Here is a 16,081-nt window from a genome sequence, read left to right on the forward strand (position 1 = left end):
GATTTTGAAGGGGAGCTTTATGCAAGCACTTTTCACTGAATTTTTCAAAGATGAATAGCTTACTACATATAATACTTGAACTAAAAAAAATGCTAGTCTTCTCTTATCTGGCCCTTGTTATTACAGATTAAGATATTTTAATGTGCAGTGGTGTAATTATGAAATCATCTTTGATGGCCAACTTTCCTTTTTCTCAAGAATTTTAACAAAACAATTCAAAGTATGTTCTAATTATCTTTCTTCATAGATCTTGGGACTGCTCACCTTATTGTATGACAAACTTTCTCATTTTATAAAACAGCAAACTAGTTTACAAGATGGTTGAGCTGTATGGGAAGAAATATTGGATTTCTTCTTGAACATTTAATTGTTTATTGAAGTAGTACAACAAGATTTTTAAATCAAATTGACTGTTTAACTGAGTAGTAGAGTGTATTGTTCTTATATATGAAAACTTAGATTCATTTCCCATCACCAAAACGGTGAAGGAAGGCTAAACCAGTATTTTAAAATTCTGATATACTATGAGACATGTTTGAAATAGTTAAAATAATAAACATTTTTTGCAAGTTGCAGCACAACTTCAGAAAAGCACAAGTATATACAAAATGAAAAATTATCTTTTTTTCAAGAAAGCAAAAGAAATATGGTTATTTTTAAAAAGTACTTAAAGCTTAAAATTAGTTCTGTCAATAATTTGTGGGATTTCCTATTTGCTACTTTACAACAGTTTCTCTACAGATTACATAGGTAAAAGGCATTATTACTTTCAAACAAGAGTAAGAGACAATTTCCCTGTGGTCTGATTATTTTAGAAATCCCAAATCTAGAATAGACACACACACACACACACACACACACACAACATAGAGGATACAGAAGGAATATCATATAGAAGGAATATCATATCAAATATAGAAGAAATCATCTATAGATTATTTTCTATCTCATAATTCATCTCCAGAGAAACCCAAGATTATTTTTGGTGGCACATAAGGCAAGATAATGGTTTGCTTTGGTCAGTGTTAGCAAAAAGATGACAAGTCCAAGAACAGTACTAATACAAACTGTTTTTTGTTTACTAAGGACCTATAGTGTGCCAGATTATCTTGTCCTCGCTAACATTTAAGGAAGATTTGATATGCATATTGGGAAGGAAGAAATACAAGTATAGACAGAAACAATTTATCAGGGCCAGGCAGTGGTACACCCAGTTAAGCGTACACGGTATTACGCAGAAGGACCCGTTCCACACCTGCAGTGGGAAAGCTTCATGAGTGGATAAACAGGTCTGCAGGTATCTGTCTTCCCTATCCCTCTTTATCTACCTCTCTCCTCTCAATTATTCTCTGCCCTATCTAACAAAATGAAGAAGAAAAAAAAAAGACAAAGGAAGGAAGGGAGGGAGGGAGGGAAGAAGGAAAAAGTGGCAGCAGGAAATAGTGCATTTGTAGTGCATGCACTGAGCCCCAGCAATAACCCTGGAGGCAAAAAAGAAAGAAAAAGAAAAAGGAGAAAAGAAAAAAAAAGAAAGAAACAACTTATCCAGGACCCTATAACTAGTAAAGAGCAGTACCTAAGTCCCTCTTATTCCAAAGCCTGTACTCAGTCAGCCATTTAATCAATATGTGCTATACTATATCTGGATGAAAAGAAAATTTATATATATGTAGAATTATTTGTTGTCTGAGAAGTGATATTATAAAACATTTTAACTGCATATCTTAAGTAGCCAACAAATATTAAATAAAAATAATATACTAAATAAAAATAATACATTTTTCATTTCATATATTTAAGTAGCTACATAAGAATGACGTTTATAGCTTGTGCATCAAGACTACTTCTCATTATAACCTTGGCTAAGAGAACATTCTTTTTTTTTTTAAAGAATTTAAAAAATATTTATTTATTTATTCCCTTTCGTTACCCTTGTTGTTTTATTGTTGTAGTTATTATTGACATCGTTGTTGCTGGATAGGACAGAGAGAAATGGAGAGAGGAGGGGAAGACATATAGGGGGAGAAAAAGATAGACACCTGCAGACCTTCTTCACCACTTGTGAAGCGACTCCTATGCAGATGGGGAGCCAGGGCCTTGAACTGGGATCCTTACTCTGGTCCTTACTCTTTGCGCCACCTGCGCTACCGCCCGACTCCCCCTAAGAGAACATTCTATGGAACCAGACTGCTTAGTTGAAAATTTCTTTGTGCCTTTTTGTCACTTACTTCCAAGCTCTGTAATCTAAGTTTTTTCCACCCTCACTTTCCCAAATACTAAATGGCAATAATAATGATACCATTTTCCTAAACATTGTTACAAGGATTCAAAATGAATATATGTAAAGAAGTATGATCAAGTAATTAAGCACTCCACCCTAAACATGTGCAGATAAATGCATCCATACAATTGCCATATGTCAATTATTATTATAATTACATCATCATTAGTATTAGATAAATCTATTTTCCAAGTGACTGCATAGAATAACATTGCTTATTATCCTTCTCATTCCTCATCAACTTAATGTTTTAAGTACAAGTGGACTAGGTGAAAATAAAAAAAATCAGAAAATGTTAAGAGATAAAATGAAAATTCCAATATATTTCTTACAGTGATATTCTGCACTACAAAGTCAGGAACTTCATCATTTGTGGGGTTGATTATAACATAAAATGGTATCTCTATGGAATGTCGCTTCCCATCTGAGACATACATCGTGAACTGGTCAGCAGTTGGTTCCATCCTTAGATGCCTGGACTGTACATAGTTAATGTGCAAAGCCTTCATATCTTTCCACTGAAACGAAGCTAAAGCACACCAAGACACAGCAGGTAAATAAAAGTAGTTCTTTCAAGCTTCTTGTCCTCAGTCTTTAACCCAGTTTTTTCCAACAAAGCAAACAAAAGGTCACAGCAATTGACCTCAGAATCAGCTATTAAGTATTTCTATAATGGTTGCCAGTTCCAACATAAAAAACAGATCTCCATAAACCATATGCTAGTGTTTAAGTTTTCATGATGAACAGAAAGGTGGTAAGTGCTAATCAGAATATATAGGGACTTCATGAATATTCTTCATATAATTGGGATGAATGTCAGTGAGAACTTTCCTACTTTAAAATCACTGCAGTTCATTCATGTTTGAATAAGAAAAAAGCCACCTCTTTCACATTAAGGTAAAGTAGAAGTCAATCAATCATCTGCCTAGTTGTACATATGAAACAACTGGCTAAATTAAATAGAATTAATTAGCCTGCTGTTTTGATATTTTGACACTGCCTTAAAGAGGAAAGTGTTTTGTTATGTTATGCATTAATCAACAGAAATTTTATGTAACTTTAGATATAGTTGATCTTTTTATTTTCTTGATTTATATGATAGGCATTCAACATTGTGGAAGGTTAAGGTACACAGCGTGATGATTTGACATATACGTGCACTGAGAAATGTTTACCAGACCAGGTGATGGCACACCTGGTTAAGTGCACACACTACAGTGCACAAGGACCCAGGTTCAAGCACCTGGTCCCCACCTGCAAGGGGGAGGAGGGCAGGCTTCATGAGTGGTTTATTGTTATTATTATGAAGCAGGGCTTCAGGTATCTCTCTGTCTCCTCTATCTCCTCCTCTCCTCTCAACTTCTCTATCTCTATCCAATAAAAAATACATAAAAATATATATATTTATAAAAGAGAAATGTTTACCACAAAAGGTGAATCACATATTCACCTTACATAATTATAATGTTGCTATGGTAGGAAAATTAAAATTCTACTCTCAAAGCAGCTTTCAAGTATATAAGCCAGTAGTTATATATATATATATATATATATATATATATATATATATATATATATATATATGACTTAGTAAAGATTAACAAGATTCTAAGATAACACGGGTAAAGTTCCACACAGTTCCCATCACTAGAGCTCTGTGTCCCATCCCCTCCATACGAAGTTTCCCTATTCTTTATCCTCCTGAGAGTATGGACCAAAATTCCTTATGGGTTGCAGAAGGTGGAATGTCTGGCTTCTATAAATGCTTCGCCACTGATCATGAACATTTGCAGGTCGATCCATACTCCCAGCCTGTCTTTCCCTAGTGAAGTAGGGCTCTAGACAGGTGAGACTTCTGGACACATTGGTGAGGTTATCTGCCCAGGGAAGTCAGGTTGGAATCATAGTAGTATTGGAATGAGCCAATATTTTAACTAGTCATTTTATAACTGAAAGGTTTTACCCCTTGATCAACATATTTCTTCATTTCCCACACCTCTCACTTCCTGACAACCACTATTCTAATCATTGATCTATCACTTAGCTGTTTTTAGATTTTATATATAAGTAAGAATATACAGTATTTGTTTCTCTTTCTCTGACTTGTTTTACTCAGGACAACACCCTCCAGGTTCATCCACACTGTTCCAAGTGGCTTCATTTCCCTGTTTTATTGAAGAATACTATTAAATTGTGTACAGATGACATGGATTATTATGCATTCATCTCTCAGTGGGACCAGATATTTATATATACTTCTGACTATAAATAATGATGCAAAAAATATAGTAGTGCAGATACTGATTTATTATTAAGAAGATAGTGGCTTAATTTCCTTTGGCTATACAACTAGAAATGGGCTTGCTATTCATATGGTACTACTATTTTTTTTGTTTAAATACACTCTATTTTATTTTGTCTTAAAATAGTTTAAACTTTATGCTACAGACTTATTTCAAAAACCTATTTTTTAAAAAACTAAGAAACTTCTACATAACTTTCTACCAATAATGTAGAAGGCTTTTCTTTTCTCCATTTCCTCATAGTTTTTGCTATAACGTTTTTTAAAATATCTTAATTAGGGGATTAATGATTTATAGTCAACAGTAAATACAGTTGCTGGTATATGTATAAGACTTCTCAGTTTTCTGCAGAATACTCTAACCCTCCACCTAGTTGTTCCTCCACCATTGTCCACCAGCACCTGAGTCCCCTCCCTCCCCAGCCAGAGTCCTTTACTTTGGTGCAATACATCAAACTCAGCCCAGATTCTGCTTTGTGTTTCCCCTTCTGTTCTTATTTCTCAACTGTTGTCTATGAGTGAGATCATCCCACATTCATCCTTTTCTTTCTGATTTATCTCATTTAACATGATTTTTTCATACTCTATCCAAGATGAGGAGGTAAAGAAGGTGATTTCATAATTCTTCATAGCTGAGTAATATAAACATACTTTTTAGTTACTCATCTGTTGTTGGACAGCTACTAAGTCGTTACCAGGTTTTGTGTATTATAAAAAAAAAAGTGCTGCTATGATGGTAGGGACTGATGCCCCTCTCTGAAGGGAGACTGGGCCAGCTTGCTATGCCACTCAAAACAGACTGGTCCTAGAATGTTCCTAGCTGTGACCATAGAATGAGAGCTTAGACTGACTGGGACTCAGTGGTTATACTGGTTCTGTGCTAAATATGAATAGATAGGGCCCTGAGTCAGATTGATGGGGATAACAATAATGATATTTTATATACTTTCCTCATATTTGGGAGCTACTCACTGCCCTAATCCAGTTTTGTAGACTTTTTCTCAACTCTCCCACCATCTTCCTAGACTGTACTTTTAGTCCACCTACATGCTTGCTATCAGGCTCAGGCAAAAATCACTAAAATCATGGGCTACATGGAACATACCTAAAATACACTTCCTAGCTTCTTCCCACATGAAGTTCCTTAGTTTCATTTGCTCTATTCCTACCTTTGGGTTCCTGTTTATTGAACAATTTGCTTTATATCTTACCGCCTTTCAGCTGTCAAGTTGCAGACGCTACTATGATTCCATCCTGACCTCCCCAGGCAGATGACCTCACCAGTGTGTCCTGGAATCTCACATCTCCAGAGCCCTATCCCACTAGGGAAAGATAGAAACAGGCTGGGGGTAAGGATGGACCTACCAATGCCCATGTATAGCAGAGAAGCAATTACAAAAGCCAGACCTTCCACCTTCTGCACTACAAAAAGAACTTTGGTCCATACTCCCAGAGAGGGATAAAGAATAAGGATGCTGGGGCCAGGTTGTGGCGCTCTGGTTGAACACACACCTTACAGTGTGCAAGAACCCAGTTTCAAACTCTCAGTCCCCATCTGCAAGGGAGAAGCTTCACAAGTGGTGGAGCAGTGCTGCAGGTGTCTATCTCACTCTCTATCAATCCACTTCCCTCTCAATTTCTGGCTGTCTCTATCCAATAAATAAATAAAGATAATAAAGAAATAAAAAAAAAGAATAAGGAAGCTTCCAATGGAGGGGACGGAACACAGAATTCTGGTGGTGGGAACTGTGTGGAACTGTACCAGTGTTATCTTACAATTTTGTTAATCATTATTAAATCACTAATAAACAAATGAATAATTGCTGTTATGAACATAGGTGTATAAAGATCTTTTTGAATGATGGTGTTTGGTTGCTTAAGATATATCCCCAGGAGAGGGATTGCAGGCCATAAGGTAGGTCCATTTCTAGCCTTCTGAAAATTCTCCAGATGTTCTCCACAGGGGTTGGGCCAATTTGCATTCCCACCAGCAGTACAGGAGGGTTTCTTTGCCCCCGTATAATCTCCAGTTTTTGTTGTTACTATCATTTCTTTTTTTAATTTTTTAAAATTTATTTATTCCCTTTTGTTGCCCTTGTTTCTTTTATTGTTGTAGTTATTGCTGTTGTTGTTGTTAGATAGGATAGAGAGAAATGGAGAGAGGAGGGAAGACAGAGAGGGTAGACAGAGAAAGATAGACACCTGCAGACCTGCTTCACTGCCCGTGAAGCGACTCCCCTGCTGGTGGGGAGCTGGGGGCTCAAACCAGGATCCTTATGCTGGTCCTTGTTCTTTGCGCCACCTGCGCTTAACCCACTGTGCTACCACCTGACTCCCGTTACTATCATTTCTGATGTATGACATTCTCACAGGGGTGAAGTGGTATCTGATAATCTTTATTTGTATTTCTTCGACAATGAATGACTGGGAGCATTTTTTCATATGTCGGTTGGCCTTTTGGATCTGTTCTGTAGTGAATATTCTCTTCATATCCTCTCCCCACTTTTTGGATTATTATGATTATTTTTTTGCCTCTAAGGTTATTTCTGGGGCCAGGTACTGGCATTAAGAATCCACTACTCTTAGTGACCTTTTCCTTTCTTTTTTTTTTTTTTTTGGCAGGGGAGCTATTTATATACTTGGTTATTAACTTTTTGTTTGATGTATGGCATGTAAAGATCTCTCATTCTGTATGGGGTTTGTTTGGGTGGTGGTTTCATTTGCTGTGCAGAAGCCTTTTTTAAATTTTTGCCTCCAGGGTTATTGCTGGGGCTCGGTGTCAGCTCTATGAATCCACTGCTCTTGGAGGCTATTTTTTCCCCTTTTGTTGCCCTTGTTTAGCATTGTTGTTATTACTTTTGTTGTATTGTTGTCACTGTTGTTGGATAGGACAGAGAGGAATTGAGAGAGGAGGAGATACAGAGAGGGGGTAGAGAAAGATAGACACCTGCAGACCTACTTCACTGCCCATGAAGAGACTACCCTGCAGGTGGGTAGCGGAGGGCTCAAACTGGAATCTTTACCTTGGTCTTCACGCTTCACACCACATGTGTGCTTAACCTGTTGCGCTACTACCCAGCCACCCAGAAGCTTTTTTAATTTGACGTAGTCCCACTGACTCATTTTTTAGTCTTCCTTAAAGTTGGATTTTTATTATTGAGGATGCCTATATATCTTAACTTTTTTATTATCTTTATTAATTTATTGGATAAAACAGCCAGAAATCTAGAGAGATGGGGGAGTTAGAAAGAGAGAAAGACAGAGAGACACCTGCAGCTCTACTTTATCACCTGTGAAGCTCTCCCCCTGCATGTAGGGAACGGGAGCACAAATATTGACCCCTGTGCATTATGATATGTCCCCTCAACCAGGTATGCCACCACCCATCCCTATGGCCTATAAAATTTAGATGGAAAAGAATGCTGCTGATATTTTTCTCTAGTATTTGATAGTTTCTGGTCTAACATCCAAGTCCTCAGTCCATATGGATATAGTTTTCTTTTTAAGACAATCCCTCTAGTAGGAGGAATGAGGTGATAGTTCACTGTGGTTTGGCTCTGCACTTACATGCCGACTAGTATACTGAACAGCTTTTCATGCAACTTTCAGCTATATAGATATGTCTTTTTAAATTTTTTTAAATATTCATTTATTTATTCCCTTTTGTTGCCCTTGTTGTTTTTTTATTGTTGTAGCTATTATTGTTGCTGCTATTGATGTCATCGTTGCTGGATAGGACAGAGAGAAATGGAGAGAAGAAGGGAAGACAGAGAGGGAGAGAGAAAAACAGACACCTGCAGACCTGCTCCACCGCCTGTGAAGCGACTCCCCTGCAGGTGGAGTGCCGGGGGTTCGAACCGGGATCCTTCCGCCAGTCCTTGCGCTTTGCGCCACCTGCGCTTAACCAGCTGTGCTACTGCCCAACTCCCTATATAGAATGTATCCTAAAGAATGTCAGAAAATGTCTATTCAAGTCTCCTGTCCAGTTTCTAATTGTACTGGTTTGCTATTCAACCATTTGAGGTCATTTATAGACTTCATATTAATCCCTTGTCAGATCCATGGTGTATAAATACTTCCAGCACACAGGTTGTCATTTAATTTTGTTGATGATTTCCATTGCTGTACAGAGTATTTTGATATAATTCCACTTGTAAAGGTTTTGTAGCTTATGCCTTGAATTTCATATAAAAAAAAATACCTAGGGGCTGGGTGGTGCGCACATGGTTGAGCACACATGTTACAATGCGCAAAGACCCAGGTTCAAGCCCCCAGTCCTCACCTGCAGGGGGAAAGCTTTACAAGTGATGAAGTAGGGTTGTAGTGTCTCTCTATCTCTTTCCCTATCTCTCTATCACCCAGTTCCCTCTTGATTTCTGGCTGTCTTTATCCAATAAATAAAGATAATAATTTTTAAAAAAATTTAAAATAATAATCCCTGTCAAAACCAATGTCAAGGACTTTTACCCTGCATTTTCTTTGTAATTTTATAATTACAGACATTTTTAAGCAAATTTATTTATTAATCAATGAGAGACAAGAGATAGAAGATAAGACAGAGAATCAGAGCATCATTTTGACATATGTGATGATAGGAATAGAACTAATGACCTCGTGTTTGTAAATCAGATGCTCTACCCACACCATCTCTCAGACCACAGTTTTAGATCTTACACTTAAGATTATAATCCTTAGGGTTGGGGTAGATAGCCAATTGGTTAAGCAAAGAGACTCTCATGCCCGAGGCTCTGAAGTCCCAGGTTCCATCCCCCACATCACCATAAACCAGAGCCGATTAGTACTTAGGAAAAAAAAGTAATCCTTTTCAACTTTTTAAGTTATTGTTTGGATAGTGGAAGTCGAGATTCAACTTCATTTTTTTTGTATGTGATTATTTAATTTTCCAAACATCATTTGTTAAAGATACAATATTTCCCCTATTGAGTATTTTGGGATCCTTTGTCAAATATTAGTTGACTATATGCACAGCTTTATTTCTGAGCTCTTTGTTTCTTTGCACTGGTCTGTGTATCTGCTCTTATGCCAGTACCACACTGTTTGAATTACTAAACTTTGTAATATGGTATCTCCTGCTTCTGATAACTTCAGATATAGTTCTCATCTTTCTATTTCATCAAGATGTAAACGTATTATTTGAGATTTTCCTTTTTTAACGGAGGCTCTTATCATAGTAGACCTCTATCTGCATACCTTAGGCTTTGATAGTTTGCCTACTTGCATGTATTTAAAAGCTTTTAAAACCCTTTCTAAAATTTCATCTTTTATTGTTAGAGATTGAATTATTTATTCTCCATGTGTCTGTGACTTTTCTAGTTTTCCTACAGTTATTTCTTTTTATTTTCATAGAGGGACCTTGTGCACATGAGATTTCATGTCTCTTGGATCCTTTATCATTCAGATAGAGAAACCCAGAAAGACACAGAGAGGAGAGACACCACAGCACTAGAGTTCCCTCCAGTGTAAGGGAGTTCCCTCCAGTGCTATGGCTATTCCCAGGTGGTGCTGAAATCGAGACTGTGAGAACTGCAAAGCACATACCCAAGCTATCTCTCCAGTCCTTCCTACTGTTATTATTTTCTAATTTTACACAACTGCACTCAAAATAGATATTTGGCATTATTTTAATCTTATTTAAATTTACTAAAACTTGTTTTATGACTGGTTATATTACATGATCCATTTTGGATGATGTTCCTCTTGTGCTGAATTGGGGTTGGGCAGCAGCAGCACGATTAAGCGCACATAGTGTGAAGCACAAGACCTGTGCAAGGATCCTAGTGCGAGCCCCCAGTTTCCCACCTGCAGGGGGGAGGGTCACTTCACAAGAAGTGAAGCAGGTCTCTTTGTCTGTCTGTCTGTCTGTCTGTCTATCTATCTTTCCCTCCCCTCTCAATTTCTCTCTGTCCTATCCAATAAGATGAAAAAGATGGCTGCTGGGAGCAGTGGATTTGTAGTACAGGCACCGAGCCCCAGTGATAACCATGGAGCCTAAAGCAGAAGAGAAAATGAATTCTGATGCTACAGGCAGAATGTCATAAATACTAGGTAAATTTTTATCAAAGATGCAATTTTTTTTAAATTAAGTTTTTATTTATTTATTTTCCTTTTTGTTGCCCTTGTTGTTTAACATTGTTGTGGTTATTAATGTCGTTGTTGTTGGATAGGACAGAGAGAAATGGAGAGAGGAGGGGAAGACAAAGAGGAGAGAAAGACAGACACCTGCAGACCTGCTTCACCGCTTGTGAAGCGACTCCCCTGCAGGTGGGGAGCCGGGGCTGGAACTGGGATCCTTACGCAGGTCCCGGCGATTTGCGCCACGTGCGCTTAACCCGCTGTGCCACCGCCCGACTCCCCAAAGATGCAATTTTGATCTAATCTTCTGCCTGGATAATCTATCCTTTGTTGAAAGTGCTTTTTTTCTTTTAAGTCCCCTATTCTTACTGTGTTATGTACTGCATCATCATTTGTTTATTATGTTTACTATATTCCAATTTTGGGTAGGAACTTAGAAATATATAATTGTTATATAACTTGATGAACTGCCCTCTTTATCATTGTCTGATCTTTGTCACTTTTTAGTTTTGATTTAAAGTCTAATTCACTTGATTTTCGTTATAGCTATTCTTGTTTTCTTTTGGTTCTCATTTGCATAGAATATCTTTTTCCACCCTTCACATTGAACCTGTGTTTTTCCTGGAAGGACAAGTAAGTATCTTATAGACCTAGTTGGTTCTTATTTTTCTTTATTTTAGTCACTCTACTTATTCAATGAATTCTCAACCTGGCATCTCTTATATTTAAAATGAATATTCCTAAAAAGGTACTTAGACAATAATTTACTACATTTATTTTTGAAATGTTGTCTTTGGTTTAGGCCCCTGTTTTGTTTAATATTCACATCATATACTTTAGCTACTTAAGTCTGAAATAACTTTTGGTTTCAAAACCAATCTCATCTGCTTCAAAACTTCAGTCTTTCTCATTTTTCTCCTATGAAACATATACTACTTTTCCAGTCAGTATATATTAAGTCTTTTAAAAGATTGCAGAATGGAATGAGAACTGAATGAGACCTCAAACTCCTATCATATTTATTCTATTATAGTATTTTTGTGTTGCTATAAGAATCTTTTAAAAACATTATTCCTTCCATGATCACAGGTAAAAAAAAATTATAGGTAAAATTACCAGCTATTTTAAAGTAAACTTATTTGTATGGAAAAATTCAAAATTATTATATTTTAATATAATATATCATATTATATTATTATATTTTATATTATTATATAATATATTATATTATAGATAATATATTATTATATAAATATTATATATTATTATATTATATATTATTATAACTTTTTTAATGTATATGGTGGGTAAATTTAGAATTTTTCATTTTCTTTCCCAGGTGTTAGGCATGATCTGGCCATACACATCAATAAACTTAGACAAATTTTCAGTGGTCATATAACCATGACTTACCTATTTTTATGCCCATATTGCTTTTTTCGAAGCCTGTAGAAGGGAGTATATTTTCAAGGTAACCAAACTGAGGAGGAGAAATCAAAACAAATTCCAAGTCATCTGTTGCAGTATCAGGGTCAGTGGCAGACAAATGGTTAATGGTAAGGGCTGCTGAGAAGCCCTCATCGACAAGGAACATGGTACCTGCATACAAATAACACTTATGACTTAGTGTGAAATCCTCTGATCAGAATAGTGAGGACAAGGGGGAGTGATTGCAATTTCAATTCAGAGAAGTCTCCTACAAGCAAATATATTTTCATGGGAGATGTTCATTTGGCAATTTTTCTTTACAGTAAAAATATCCAAGGGTAATGGATGGAATTAATTTGACTTTTGGAATTGTACATTTTTTTCCTTGTACAAGCAAGCTAGACAATAATAAAAAGACAGCTGAAATACTAAATATTCTAGTATGGCCTTTTAGCCATTCTCAAGGAACTCTGATTTCCCCTGTGTCTCTACAGAAGTAACAGATGAAAATAAGAATTGCCAAACTGTTTTAATGATAAGCCACTAACTGTAGTTTATATACTCTTCAAGATCACTCTTTACCTCTGTTTGTCAGAGCATTAATTGCCTGCAAGCTATTATGAATCGTTCATAGTGAACGTGTTTTATGCTTTTGGTGCTTAATTATTCTACAGGGATAATGCTTTCTTTTCCAGAACATTACTTGGGAGACAGTTTGCAATTTACAATAACATTCATGCATATATTTCTACTTTTTTTCCTGAGAAACAAAACCTATATATAATGCCTAAGGAAAGATGACTTTTCAAAAAGCAAATAAGGTTAAATGTATATAAACAGTCTCTCTGGTATATTCCTTCTGTTCAAATAGAAATTATTGTGAATAAAATAAATTATTCTCTCTACAGCAGGCAAATGATATTTTTCCATATGAAATAAACCCAGAATATTTGACAATTTCTATGTTGTGTTCTCTCTCTCTCTCTTTCTCTCTCTCTCTCTCTCTCTCACACACACACACACATACACACGTACACACATATTCACTCACAAACACACACACTCAAACACACATTTTCCATGAACAGTTACCGAAATTTTCTAACATGTCAATTTTTCAGTCTATAATCTTTCACGAGTTTGTGATTTCCCACAAAATTGCTTTTTATTCAATTATTCAAGATAATCTGTAACATGATTTTCCATTTTCACTGTAGGTACTCTTTACCTATAGTATTTACTTTACATGTAGCATTTACTACTGATAAAGAGCACAGGTAAGATAAAAGCATAAAAAAAAATTTGCTACCTAGTGCAATTGAAGGTGGTTGGTTGTCCACTGGATGTATTGTGATGTTGAGATCGTACACTGGAAAGGACTCATGAAGAGGAACAGATGGAAGAGGTCCATTGTAGCAACAGCCATTCACAGAAGGGCCAGCTTCTCCATCCGAAACTACCAATGTTATGGTGTCAAAGCAAGGCATCAGGCCAATCTCACCACCTGGAAGATATATTATAGCATAAAACCTGACTTTAAAAAAATATAGAACACCAAGATGACATCTACTCACACCTCTTCTACAAGAACTGAATGCCAAAGAAAGGGACTTATGTGGCTAAAATGTTCAATTTCATCACTATGAAATTAAATACAGTAATGAAGAGAATGTAAAAATGTTGCCCATCTGTTGCCTCTGGTGAAATCCCTGACAGCTATCTCACCATATGGAGGGGTAAAATGAGGCTAACAAGGGTCTGACAGTTCACAAATAAACAAGGGAGAGACATGGGGCTTGACTAGTGATGGCTTCACTCTGCCCTCATAATTGTTTGTTGTTAGGACCAACCTCAGGGAGAGCAGAAGGCACCCTTGTCCTTTTATTAATTGTCTTCCCATTTGCATTAACCACCTTAAGTCAACTACATAGCAATTGTGAGAAACAGTTGTAGACAGGCAAAATACAAAAATAATCCAAATTCTTGTCAGTTGTTTCAGTGTTTTCCTCATATAATAGCAAGATGTTAACAAAATAGCAATGGCACCTGGAAAACAAGGGGTAATTTCATCTTCTCTTTCCTCTTTAGGGCTTATACTTTGGGGATACAGAGTGACCCCAATCTTGCAGTGAGAGTGAAAAAAGGAAGAAAATGTTAGAAGTAGATAGAATATCAGTGAACAAGACAATATAATCTGTTCTTTGGCTACTAATCAGATAAAGATAGGACTACTTGTTTTCAAAGTATAGAAAAATTCGTGGTCCGGGAGGTGGCGCAGTGATAAAGCTTTGGACTCTCAAGCATGAGGTCCCAAGTTCGATCCCCGGCAGCACATGTGCCAGAGTGATGTCTGGTTCTTTCTCTCTCCTCCTATCTTTCTCATAAAAAAAAAAAAAGTATAGAAAAATTCTGCAGATGTGCTTTTTGCTAATTCTTATGCACTACTTTTTCAGTTCCAAGAGGGAAGCAAACATTTCTGATGTTTTGAAAAGACCACGACATAAAATATCACATATATTATCTCCTCTATAAGACATATTAGTTGAATCTACAGGATATTGTACTTGACATTATTTTTCCTATTCAAGAAAATGACAAGGAAAATTGAGGTGAGCTATTGAGCAACTAAATTACCGAAGAAAAAGAGAAGAGTTGAGAAATACCAGTTGTAAGAGGGTTTTATAAAACAAAATAAAGTAAAATAAGGATGAAATAGTAGTAAACCCTGGTCTATTTCAGAAATTCTATAAATTCCAAAGGGAGAGAAGGTATAAAATGGGGCTGGGGTCCAGAGCCCTCTGGTGGAGGAAGATGGTACTTTGGTAATAGGTGAACTATTCTGACATCTATTTTGGAGAGAGATGAAAATATCCCTCCGTGACATCAGACTTGTAAAGCATTTCCTCAGGAAAAATAAATTAATTTATTTCAAAAATGGAAAAAGAGGTGAATCTGAGAGAATTAGAATGAACATTCAGTCTTCATTTTAAGAAGTTAAAAGCAAGGGGGCAGGGCGGTGGTACATCCAGTTAAGTGCACATATTACCATGTGCAAGGACCTGGGTGGGTTTGAGGCCTTTCTCCCCACCTGCGGGGGGCAGGGGAGGATGTTTCAGGAGTGGTGAGGCAGATCTGCAGGTGTTTTTCTTTCCCATTCACTCTATCTCCCTCCTCTCTCAATTTCTCTCTGTCTTATCAAGTATAATAGAAAAGAAGAAAGGGTGGGAGGGAGAAAAAATGGCTACCGGGAGCAATGGATTTGTAGTTCTGGCACTGAGCTCATCCTCCACTGCATTCAAGGAAGCTTCAGTGCTGTGGCCTCTTACTCTGTCCCTGTCTCCTATTCAAAAAAAGCTAGAAAAAATATACATATCCTAATACTTACCAAAACTTACTAAAGATTTACTCTATAAGAATATATCTCAGGCAGGGTGGTTAGCACACGTGGTTGAGCACATATGTCACAATGCACAAGAATATATCTAATGTCTATTATGTAGCACTTTGTGTCTTGGATGCTCTAGCAAAGAAAAGGCAAATGTTTCCCAATATCAAAAGAATTCAGAATGTCAAAAGACCTACTGTGGGTCAAGTACAGACACAATCTAATAGTAGATAAAAAATGCAGTTTGGTTAGAATATCAGCTTTGTGGAACCATATGAAATTGCAACTACTAAAGCATTTCTCGCCTATTAAATGGGAACAGGTATTTCATACTAACTAGATTAAAGGTGCTGAGAGTGAAGGAAGGTAAGATGCTAGACTAACAATGGCGTTAGTGCAGAGGAAAGAAAATCAGAGAAGTCTTTACAGATGACTTTACTGACTTTGTATTGAACAGAAAAGGACAAGTAGCTTATCAGGTAGAAAAGACAGAGAATTGGGAAATGGGAGAGAGAACTTCTAGAGAGTGGCATTCAGTAAGAGAAATGAAAAAATTATTAGAAGAAGAAAAGCAAATCCAGTAACTGTAACT

At 36.6% G+C, this 16,081-nt stretch overlaps 1 protein-coding gene across 7 annotated transcripts in view; it reads right to left on the minus strand.

Moving 5' to 3' along the window:
- FREM1 (FRAS1 related extracellular matrix 1) overlaps positions 1-16,081 on the minus strand; it is a 185,171-nt gene that overhangs the window by 83,671 nt on the left and 85,419 nt on the right. For 5 of the 7 annotated variants that reach the window (XM_060199587.1, XM_060199588.1, XM_060199589.1 and 2 more), the window contains 3 exons: positions 13,414-13,608; positions 12,090-12,275; positions 2,614-2,810 (listed from right to left, as the gene is read on the minus strand). In XM_060199587.1, coding sequence (XP_060055570.1) covers positions 2,614-2,810; positions 12,090-12,275; positions 13,414-13,608 — 578 coding nt within the window. Of the gene's footprint in view, positions 1-2,613; positions 2,811-5,794; positions 5,906-12,089; positions 12,276-13,413; positions 13,609-16,081 lie in introns of those variants that run through there. The other 2 variants (XR_009552018.1, XM_060199593.1) reach the window with 2 other exon arrangements.

The sequence above is a fragment of the Erinaceus europaeus genome, chromosome 10 (genome assembly GCF_950295315.1).
Source record: "Erinaceus europaeus chromosome 10, mEriEur2.1, whole genome shotgun sequence".
NCBI lineage: Eukaryota > Metazoa > Chordata > Mammalia > Eulipotyphla > Erinaceidae > Erinaceus > Erinaceus europaeus.